At 36.9% G+C, this 12,186-nt stretch overlaps 1 protein-coding gene across 36 annotated transcripts in view; it reads right to left on the reverse strand.

The window, feature by feature from the left end:
- Positions 1-11,592, reverse strand: part of LOC125753068 (protein SREK1IP1-like) — a 187,002-nt gene extending 175,410 nt beyond the window's left edge. For 12 of the 36 annotated variants that reach the window (XR_007403995.1, XR_007404006.1, XR_007404007.1 and 9 more), the window contains exons 1-4: positions 11,230-11,590; positions 10,812-10,979; positions 9,461-9,522; positions 1,594-1,698 (exon numbers count right to left, since the gene is read on the reverse strand). Coding sequence is in view for 9 of the 36 variants with exons in the window: in XM_049097402.1 (XP_048953359.1) it covers positions 1,594-1,698; positions 9,461-9,522; positions 10,812-10,979; positions 11,230-11,231 (337 nt within the window). In the remaining 27 variants the exon portion in view is untranslated. Of the gene's footprint in view, positions 1-1,593; positions 1,699-9,460; positions 9,523-10,811; positions 10,980-11,229 lie in introns of all 36 variants that reach the window. The other 24 variants (XR_007404003.1, XR_007404002.1, XR_007404001.1 and 21 more) reach the window with 6 other exon arrangements.
- Between the last annotated feature and the right edge of the window lie 594 nt (positions 11,593-12,186).

Below are 12,186 nucleotides of genomic sequence, written 5' to 3' on the forward strand. Positions count from 1 at the left end.
GGAAATAGACCAAAAAATACATTGAAAGACTGAGGATTCACTACTTTGTTGGAATCAGGAAAGAAGAGAAATTAGATTATTCTGCCTGTAGGGCAACAATGTATTGGAAATGGAGTTATGCTAAACATAACCTTTCCCCAACCTTTATTCAAGGTGGTAGCTGAAAATTCTCTTTTCACACATAATTTCATCATGCAATTACCTCAGAGGAAAAAAAAAGATAGCAAATATAACCTTGACTGGCAATGCAATCTTTTGAAGTACACTTTTCACTTTTTAAAAACCTGGGTCCACCAGATATAATTTCAGACTAAATACAATGTTAAATTTTCTGACAAGAAAATGGACAATCACTGTGCTGGTTAGTAATATATTGATCAATATATTTTGTTCTAATTCAGTAAGGTAATAGCTATTTACAGAGTATTTGGTTGTATCACTACAATTTCAATTATGAGCTCAGCTGAGTAATAAAACAATATGCTTTTCCTCAATGAACTATTGCTCAGTTTGTGCAATTTGCTTTAAATATTAAGTTTAAGGAAAAAAGAACTTGCCATCTTATCAGTTCTTTCAGCCTGCTGTATTTTACCACAATATAGCAAACTAATAATTATCAATCCTTAAATGCCTTTTTTTTGCAAATTAGTTTCAGAAAAGCAATCTAAGAGTTCCTCATTTTTCTCAGTAGACCACAAGATAATATTCTTTTAATTGCAAGGATTGGAATGCCTGATACATTCCATTTTTAGTATAGTGTATTGACTTTTGCAGTCACTATTCCATTTTGTGCTTTTCTAGTGATATTTACTTCACTGCTGTTCTATTTCAGATAAATTAAGGAACATTTATTCTGATAGATCCAACAAACGCTGTTAAGCATTTTGTGCTGGGATCAAAAGTGCCCGTTAGAGATACAAAGATGTAAAGACACCTTTTCTAACCTGGCAACTGGGTACTCACAGTCTTATGTAACAGAAGACAGATTTTGCACCGCAGAGAACAAGATCCCTTTAATCTATGTTAAGTCTTCTACAAGTGCATACAGATGATAATACTTAATATACATAACAAAACAGATACAATGAAAAATCTCATCAATTATCAATATAGGTAAACTTAATTTGCTTGATTGTAATTCAATGTTTTATAATATAAATATAAAGGAATATGAAATCCAATAAAACATAAAGGGACAATTCACACCTCAAAAGGCTGATTTCCTGGCAAACTAAAATTTTACCTTTTAAAGAATATGAAACAGGGGCACATGGGTGACTCAGTGGTTGAGCATCTGCCTTTGGCTCAGGGCATGATCCCGGCAACACCCGCCCCAGTATCCCCACAGGGAGCCTGCTTCTCCCTCTGCCTCTATCTCTGCCTCTCTCTGTGTCTTTCACGAATAAATAAATAAAATCTTAAAAAAAAAAAAAAGGATATGAAAGAGAATCTAGTCATTCAATTAGAATCTGGGAAAATTGATATATTCCTTTATTCCCAGGTTTGCAAATAGTTTCCTAGAGGCAGTAATATAAACTAAGTGGTTTTATTATTGAAAATAATTAGCATGGAGGTGTAGAAGTATCTTCTTACCTCCTGTAAATATGCCTCTCTGGTCAGATGGAGTAATATAGGAAAGTGATGAGGAGGTACTCAAGGTTAGATCCATTTCAAAATGAAGCTCTTGATAAAGGAAATCTGAAATTTTAAAGAGATAAATTGCATCAAGAAAGGGTAAATGGAAATAATATGCAATTCAAACAGACAAGGGGAAGGAGTTAAAACCATAGTTTGAGGTTGATGTGGGAATAAAGATAAGGCTCTAATGGAGCTTGTAATGTGGTGAAGGGTAAATGCAGTAAAAAGGAATTTACAGACAAAGAAGGCAGAGTCATCATTAACAATGGTGGGGCCAGAAGAACAGTGATTACTTAGCATTTCCAAGGATGGCCACGTGCCCAATCACATACAAATAATTAAAATCTAATAAGTTGATAAATAAAGCAACTGACAGAAGAAAAAATTTAACATTTTCTAAACCAGTGGTTTTTAACACTGAAAAATCTAACATGCAAGTGATAAAATAAGGATACTCAGCCCCACTAAGTATCCTTAAGCCAAGGTGATTCAATATGGCAGCAAACTCACTAAGGTCTAAAAGTCTGATCTCTAGAAAGTTTTGGGATGTTCCTTATGAGGCCATAACTTTTGGTTGTCCTTCTCATTGAAAAGAATATCTCTTGGGAAGCCCCGGTGGCCCAGTGGTTTGGTGCTGCCTTCTGTCTGGGGTGTGATCCTTGAGACCCGAGATCGAGTCCCATGTCAGGCTCCCTGCATGGAGCCTGCTTCTCTCCCTCTCCCTCTGCCTGTGTCTCTGCCTCTTTCTCTCTCTCTCTCTCATGAATAAATAAATAAAATCTTAAAAAAAAAAAAAAGAATGTCTCATTTGGTGAGAAATCGATGGAATATGATAGAGCTCTAGCCAAAATCAAAGGTTTGAAGATGAGTAGGAAAGCAAACATGAGATAATATCGAACACAATCAGGGATTTGGTTATTCAGTAAACACTCAGCTGATGTTTAGAACTCTCCAAGAAACAAAGTGCTTTCTGGTCAGAAAACACCTGGTTCTAAGCCCACATTCGCTACTTACTGTGATATGATCTTGAATAAGTTATTTAACTTCTATGAGTCTCTGTTATTTTCATATGAAAAAATATTAATATTACTTCATTGATCATTTCATTAGGAAGATAAAACAACGTACAACAAAGTGCTCTGCACTAATGCCAGGTATATTATAAACATTTAATAAATGAGTCTCTTCTTCCCCTGTATATTCATATTTTCTGTATATTTAAGATACTACACTGTATTTGCAAAAACATTTTTTCATATTTTAGCCAAAATTTCTTAACTGTTTTATATTTTCCTTCCTTCTTATACAAATACCTGTGATTATTTTAAGCTTTCCAATACCAGTATCTTAAATATCAATATATTTTTCTATAACACACTTGTGTGTAAGTCCCTTCATGAAATGATCCCAAGCTCCTATGAGTTAGTTGCACTGAGTTAGCTTTAAAAATATTTTTTTAATGAATTCTGGACTATAAATAATTTGTTTTTAAGTAATATACACCTGTAATAGTATTTATACTTCTAATTATACTTTTTTTTCTTCAAATTATATCCCTCAAAAGCATAGCCCTCAAGTGAAGGATGTCTTGAGCACTCTCAACAGACTATTATGCTCCAGATATGGAATTTCAAAAAACTTTTAATATAAAACCTACCAACTTTTCAATGAATCAAATTACAGACATAATATTAATTCTCAATCTTATACATAACCATTTATAATCAACATCACGTAAAACTAAGATTCAAATCATATCCATAGTAATTTCTACTTAAGCCCAAAGACTCATGTAAAGTGGAGTGTTTGTAGCTTGGCTGATATGAATAGTCACTGTGAACCAAAAATACTCCTTGTACAAGTACATATGTTAGGTGTTGAGTGAGGAACACAATTAAAGTGTCGTGATATAATTGCTTGGAATCATTGCTAGAAAGAACATACTCCATATTCTCGCTAAAAATAATAAATGTGATGCTGAAACTTTTTGGTAAAGCTTATTTAACTTTTAATAGTCAGGAAGAAAGAGAGACTCTTTTTTAATTTATAGTTCAAAATAAGAAGATATCATTACTGCTTAGGTAGCTGCTTAAAATGACATTTACCTGACATTTTCACCTGTATAGAAAGGCATCTTATGAAATGAATTTTTTTCAAGCAATGAAGTTAAAATGGTAATCACATCAGCAAGATTCTTCAAGATTACTCTTTCCTTTAAAAATGTCATTCAAGGGTTATTATATATTAGATGTGAACTATATTCTGACTTCTGGTAATGCATGTAATCAAAGGCCATACCCTACAACTTTTATATCATTGAAAATACAGTATAACCCAGACATTTTTTTTCAAGCCCTTAATTTTGATAAAAGGTTTGATAAAGGAATTCTGTGAATAAATAGTACATATTCAGGTATCATTGGTCCAGTAGTTAAAGCATTACACTGAGTTGGCCTAATTGCTGATAGCATTTTATTATTATTACTATTATGCTGATAGCATAAATTACATGACAAAAAGTACAATGTAAAGCCTAATGAAATCTTTCCAATTACATTTATAAAACTAACATAACACTGAAACATGACTTAGATGTTACAGAAGAAAAGTATAATTCTTACATGCTTTTTTTAAAAAAAGGCAATTAAATTAAGCAATATATTAAAATAATCATGAAATAAACATTAGCAAAAGAATCTTAATGAATAGATTTTAATATTGGCTGCAAATTCATATAATTTTGTAAATAAAATGATTAAAGGATGAAAATAATGGGATACCTTTAGAGATGTGGAGACTATAAGGACACAAACTTGGTATTGCTACAGGCCAAAATTGCAAGCAGTTTGCTAAGACCTATTTCAATGTGTTTGAAATTTTTAAACACAATTAAGAAAACCATGGACTTGTGAATATTTAGAGATTCACATAAATTAACTGAATAAAACTGCTCACAAAGTTTGTAAGACATCTAATTAAAGTTTGGTTAGAGGCTAGTTAGTTCCATGCTATGAAGTCCAAAGAAAACATACAAAAAAGGCAACTCCTGCAGGACACAGCAGTGAGCTCTAAGGCTTGCATAACCTTTCAAGGCAATGGATTTTTTTTTTCCTTTGTGATGTTTAAAAATGAAGATTGCCAAAAAGATGGAATTCTAACCCATTTTTGAAAACAACATAACACAGGAAAAAAAATACAACTTTCAGAAGAAATCCTATAAGGTCAATTATTTATCAGCTAAAAAGAAAGGGGGGAAAAACATTTTACAGGTCCACTTATCATTTAGTTGTGGGTGTCTCTGTGTGTGTTGTTTTGTTTTTCTACCTTAAAAAATAGGATATTAAAAGTGGATATTTGTCCAAATAAATTAGAATGTTTTATTCACTAATTACCTGTCACACCTAGCAGACAGAAATGTAGACAAATTTGTCTAAAGATAAGAGTTAATGTTCATTGCATAGAAGCTCACCCTGCTATCATGAAAGTGTACACTCTTTATAATAAATAAATAAATGAAGCCAATTAAACTCAATGAGAGTCTTAGTATATCTGCACCAGCAGTTATTGTGTGAGAAAATAGCATTAATAAGTCTCAAAAAAATTTTAAAGTAGAGCTTCACCACAGCTTTCTTCCTAAAACAGCATCTTTAAGCACATTTTTACAGGGGAAAAAAAATCATCCCCCCACTCAAGAAAGCTGAACTAGTATGCTTTCCAATGTATTATTTCCTGTAATGTATCAAAAGGTATCACTATCAAGAACTAGCTGCAGCCAATTTAAGTTACAATGCCAAAGAAGCTTCAGATCAATGACTAAACCATCTTACATAGGGAAAAATAAAAGGTAATAATCAGTAACTGGAAAGGCACAGACATGAAACATCTCTTTATTATGTGATAAGAGAAGACTTTGAATATTCACATGCATATAAAATATGGTAGATGAAAAAAATATGGTAGATGTTTTAATTTTATTTAGTTTGATAACCTATACAATATAATTTAAGTAGCTTTACTTCTATGCCCTGTAAGAAAAGATCACTATCAGTATATTTTGGGAAATCAAGTTTACATCTGTTTCAATAAGACTGATATGAATCATTCATATTTAAAAGATGGCATACAAGACACATATATCTTAAAATTCAGTTATTTAATAATAGGCTACAACTTTAAAAATTTATATCTCTACACAATGAAAGATTAACCCAGTGCAGGGAGAGGATACCAACAGAGAAAGGGTGGTAGGAGACTGTTTAATTTCCTTGAAGACGTCAGGGATGGACCTCCTGGAATTTTCTTAAAAATATGTATATATTACTAACAGGGGTTCAAGGTGCATGGCTCTCTAGAAAACGCCCTCATATACCATGCATCTATCAAAGTAAGGGTGTTTGGGGGCACCTGGGTAGCTCAGTCAGTTAAATGTCTGACTCTTGAATTTGACTCAGGTCATGATCTCAGGGTTGTGAGGTCAAGCCCCAAGTCTGGCTATGTGCTGGGTTTGCAGCCTGCTTGAGATTCTCCCTCTCCCTCTCCCTCTTCCTTTCCCCCACTGCTTGCACTCTCCTAAACTCTCTTTCCAAATAAATAAATAAATAAATAAATAAATAAATAAATAAATAAATAAAATGTGTGTGAAGGGATTGTGCTTCTCATTTAGAAAACGTGTTTCTTACCTGAGCCATATCAAGTCACAGAAAAATTTAAGAGCTGAACGAAGGGTTAGATTGGATGTCCAAAACTCCACCCTGCTTCTCTTGTCCCTCACAACCTACAACCTTGAAATTATTAGTAAAGGGTGACACTGGCTGAGATCTCTGAGTCTGAAAGTGAGTCCGATATGACAAACTGATCATTTGGGTAATATCTGATATTTATAAGTATTGCATGTAATCAGCCTTTTCCATAACATACAGACTTTTTAAAAAACTGATTTATGAATATCACATCTTAGTAACCCTAAAACTCACTTAGTATATTACCAGAACTTAATATGCAATCATATATTAAATGTTGTAGGTCATTCACCCTTGAGAACTGAGAAGAGAAAACTGCCTTTCTGAATTATTTTTGGGTTGCTGAGAATTACCCTTGGAAGTTATGATTGTCAACAGGTATTAGTGAATTATGCTATGAGCATTAATTTTTACAGTCAATTTGAACCTCACAGTTATAATTTTACTATATTTTTCTTATACTTGGGGAACTATAAATTAAATAGTAAAATTCTGATATTGAATAAGATTTAAATATGTTAGCACAAATATATCAGAGGGGAGAGTCATGATGATAGGAGTACATGATGCTAAAATATTTAGTCAGATCTAACGATCATTTAAATATTTGTCAAAATGTATATGTACCATTAAGGGTTCAATACAGAAAAGAAAAAGATACTCCAAGTGTTTTGAACAGTAAGAGATATATGAAATTAGGGTTGATGATCATCAGAAGGGCTGAGAAAGTAGAAGTATATAGATAATAAATTGTATCATGGTACATCCAGTCCAGAGGCCAGGAAGTAGCTGCTGCCCCCCCCCCCCCGCCCTCCCCCCACCAGTGGTCAGGAAGATACAAGAAATTACTGTTTTGGCTGTCTCAAGGCCTGGATGTAACCAGGTAGTGGTACCTATGATCCTTCTCTACAAAAACTTCTATCTATTGGAGTACGCAAATCTCCACTGCTGCCAGAGAAAGGTCCTCTGTACTTCCTCTGCTTTCCAAAGCTAATGTAAGTGCATCTTACTGGCAGAAACTAAATCTGATTTACCACTGTCATGACCAGGGAGTCTGGAAAATACAGATTTAAGCTCTTAGAACTGTGAGACCTACAGAGACTACAAAAGTAGGTGGCAATGGATGCTGATTGCCAATATATGGTTTTCAACTCAATATATGTCTAGTTTGCTTACATATTTTCAATCAGTATCACTGTGTTACACCGTGTTACCTTGGCATTTTAATGATTGACTTAGAACTCAAACTCTGTACTGGCAGTCTTCAAATCATCCATCAGTTACCCACGGTGTGAGCTCAGATAACAACTTTTTTGGGTTTTTTTTTTGTTTTTCCCAAAAGATCTCCATAAGAAGATCTAGTATTACATTTGAGGAAATTGAACTCTTCCTCGGGAATTAACTACATAATTGCTATGCTTTCATGTTTATAGTAAATAAGACCTATCACACATACTGACACATAATAACTCAATAGATGTAAGTTATTCCTAGTATACTAACATGGCCTATTTTATATATCTACAAACATCTGGATAATAATATTACAGTAGAAATATTCAAACTGTATCTTTCCATCATTATCTGTTCACTTTGTCCATTAATAAATGTACTTTTTTTTGCTTATATATTTTTTCACTTATAAAATGAAAAAATACAGTAATTGTATAAGTAGACTATAGCTAATCATTTGGGCTGAGGATTTTATTTTTTTTTTATTTATTTATTTATGATAGGCACACAGTGAGAGATAGAGAGAGAGGCAGAGACACAGGCAGAGGGAGAAGCAGGCTCCATGCACCAGGAGCCTGACGTGGGATTCGATCCCAGGTCTCCAGGATCGCGCCCTGGGCCAAAGGCAGGCGTTAAACTGCTGCGCCACCCAGGGATCCCTGGGCTGAGGATTTTAAAATGGGTATAAGGCAGTTTAATAATATGTTAAAATTCATTTTCATTATTTAATCTACTTGCAAATGAACTATAGCTACCTCAAAATGACTGCTATTGCCAGATTTAGAGATCTTAATTGTATAACCTGAAAATCATTAATGTTAATAACAAAATTAGCTTATTGACTATTTCTAAAACATTTTTTTTCTTTTTAATAAATGGCATTAGATTTTGGAGTTAATTTTATAGTTTTGAACACATATGTGTTACTTTGTTTTTGTTGGTGTCCCAAAATGAGTTTATTTGATTTTGAGGACATGGCTTATTGATTTTTTTTAAATTGCAATTTTAAAAATTTGCTATTTCTTCTCTGTGCTCCCAAAGAACTCTGTGTTTCTCTGTCATTTGTTACCCGATATCTGAACAGTCCTGTCACCATATGAGAGAGATGTACCAACATCTAGCAAGCTACCAGAACCCGGCAAATAGTTTAAGTAGTCACTCAATAAGCTAGTGATCCTAACAATGCACACATACACACTTAAGACCCTGTTTACTAGGAGAAAACATAAGAGTGTGATATCACCTCAAATCTATCTTTCAAATTTCAGATAAATGCCCTTGGTTGGTTGAATTTAAATCCTATGTGGAACCCAAGCTGCAGGGGGGTCTGAGATAATGTTGTATGTATTATATTGTATATAAAAGATCTTATTATTCTAACCTGTTCTCTAATTGAGGACACCCTTGAAGGAGTCATAATGTCCCCAAGTAACAATCCTCTGTTATATGTGCTATCTACCTTCCCGTGAGCATTCTAATCCGTACCACCTCACAACTCAATAGAATGGTTATTATTATTACCACCATTTTACACAGAAGAAAATGGAGCTCACATAGAGGCCTCACGTTGTCTAAGATCATGTGGCTAGCAAATCGCAGTGTAGTTCTAACACTCTTCTGAACATGTCATACCTGAACTCTGTATTAAATTTGTTTTTAAATAAGGCCTGAATTAGCTGCTCTTATTGGAGCAGCATTAATAGAGTCATAATACAGAAATTAGATTTTTATAATTAGCCATAAATTAATCATCTGAAAAAATATATTCCTACTTTAAGGAGAGTAATAAATACATTACAGGTATGTATTGTGTATCTAATTCATAAAATTGGATACAAAAGAAAGCTAACCTAAGAATTTAAAAGTCGATGATGATCTACTTAGATTTTTGCTTGAAGTTGTCCAGTGATTTCTGTAATACAAACAGATGATTAAACAGTATGGGAGATGTTTAGTAACTTTCCTAACCTCACAAAGTAATTTTGCAACTTTGTCCCTGATCACATCTGGGCTTATTCCATTATACCACATACATTCATGAGACATCCTCAGAAACTATAAATATAGCTTAAGAAAGGCTTTAATATAAATTTTAAGGAGAATGCTTCACTTTCATTATACATTCATTATCTATTATTTCCATTATATATGTATGTCTATATATCTTTGCTCATATACTTTTATTACATAATAATTACAACTGAAATATGGAAGAAATATTTACCATCTTTATTGGGTTGAATGGTGCCCCTGACCCCCCCAAAATGTATGTCAACCTGGAACCTTAGAGGGTCACCTTGATTTGGAAATTGGATCTTATGTGGAAACATGTAATCAAGTTAAAAAGAGGTCCCACTAACTTAGGGTGGGCCTAAATCCATTGACTGGTATCCATATATAAGAGGAGGAAAATTTGAACAGAGACATGCACAGAGAGAAAACACACACACAAGGAGAACATCATGTGACTAAGTAGAGGCACAGATGGAGGTGATGAATCTAAACACAAGAGACAACAGAGATTGCTAGTAACTTCTGGAAGGTAGAAAGAGGCCAGGCAGGATCCTCCCTTGGAGCCTTCAGAGGGAGCATGTCCTGCCAGCACCTGGATTTCAGACTTCTGGGCTCGGAACTGTGAGACAACACATTTCTGTTGTTTAAGCCATCTAGTTTGCAGTACTTTGTTTTGTGTGGCTTTGTCCTCCTTGTAATCAAATTATCCTATTAAAAGGGGAAAAATGCCCAAGAATGACTCCACCATTTAGCACATATAATTAACATGTAAGTGCCATTGAGTTACATCCACGGGGATTGGTGTGACCTTAAACATTTAGCAAACGTGTTTGACTGATGTGAAATATCAACTTCCTATGCCAAGAGAGTAAATGATGGGCAGCCCGGGTGGCTCAGCGGTTTAGCGCCTGCCTTCGGCCCAGGGTGTGATCCTGGAGACCCGGGGGTCGACTCCCACGTTGGGCTCCCTGCATGGAGCCTGCTTCTCCCTCTGCCTGTGTCTCTGCCCCTCTCTCTCTCTCTCTGTGTCTCTCATGAATAAATAAAATCTTTAAAACAAAAAAAAGAGTAAATTAAAAAAAAAACAGTAATATCTTCTTTAAGAAAAATAATTTACAAAGGTAAAATGCTTTAAACACACATCAAAAAAACCCAACAACAACAACAACAACAACCCAGTTTACTCACTTACTACACAGCAAATCAGAGTCAACCCAAGGAGGGAAACAGGCTCTTCCGTCAGGAGGCGGGATACCAAGACCCGGCCTTCCTTTCTCGTACTTTCTCATTCCTTGGCCCACACATTCGTTCGCCGGTGTTGGACGAGGCAGTAAGCAGCAACGAACAAATCGTCTCCTTTAGGAAACAAAGTGAAATCCTGAGGTAAGACGGGATGACGAGGCCGCCGGAGTGGCTCGGTGGTTGAGCATCTGCCTTGGGCTCCGGTGGTGGGGACCCCGGGGTCCTGGGATCAAGTCCTGCATCAGGCTCGGGCCGGGGAGCCTGCTTCTCTCCGGGTCTCTCATGAATAAATCAATAAAATCAAAAAAAAAAAAAGAAAGAAAAGCAAATAACTTCAGGGATAGGAAAGTAGGGAAGCACTTGCATTGCGAGCTGACTACCGAATCCGCTGAAACCCGCGGGGCACCACTGCCGCCCGCATCAGCAGCCCAGGAGCGCAGTCCCAACAGGCGGCGGGAAGAGCGCAGCGGGGAGGCCGCCATGATGCTCCCAGGCGTGGCCGCCCGGGGGGAGGAGCCCATCCCGCGGGCTGTGCCCTGAGGCTCCGTCAGGACCGGGAGACCCCAGCCCAGAGTCGGGGTGAGCATTCAGCCCCCGTCCCCCCACGCAGGGCTGTCAGGCCCTGGAGCGGCCCCAAGGCCACCAGGGCGGCCCTGAGGCGGACGCCACCGCCTCCCTCAGGATCCCGCTGAGGGGCCGCAAGGCATCCTGGGAACTTAGGCTCCGCCCCCATCCCGCTCTCTGCCTGCTGTGACCTGGTCGCCACCCGCAGGGGCGGCGTGCGGAGGGGGTCCCCCGGAAGCAGAAAGGGCGGTGCCGGAAGTGGGCAGCCTTACCACCCCTGGGCCCTGGCGGGTCGCTGCGCAGCCTGCGGCCTCCACGTGCTCGTCCTACTGAGAGGCGCCATCTTGGAGGGAGGCCCAGCGGGGGGACGGAGGCCGCCGGCACCAACAGGCCGCCATCCCGGTGGTTCCGCGGGACCCCGCGGACGAGGTCGCCTTCTGATGAAAACGTGCAGGTTTTCGCGGGGTTTTTTCCAGGTTATTTTCCGTATCAACACGCAGGCACGTTTGAACGAGGACCTGTGAAGATGAAAACACCATTTCCACGTTTGGCAACAGAAACACCTGCTTCAGTATTTGTATTCGTGTAGTGCGTTGTTTTTTTGTTTTTTTTTTAATCAGATATTTTGGATCCGTTTACAGACTAAAATGCAAAATATATTCATCTTAGACGGTTCGTCAGAATCAACGTTTATTTAAACATTTGTGGAAACGGTGGCTTTTAAGATGTGTGTTAAGATCTGCCCGCAGAATGAATG

The sequence above is a fragment of the Canis lupus genome, chromosome 19, assembly GCF_003254725.2.
Source record: "Canis lupus dingo isolate Sandy chromosome 19, ASM325472v2, whole genome shotgun sequence".
Classification (NCBI taxonomy): Eukaryota; Metazoa; Chordata; class Mammalia; order Carnivora; family Canidae; genus Canis; species Canis lupus.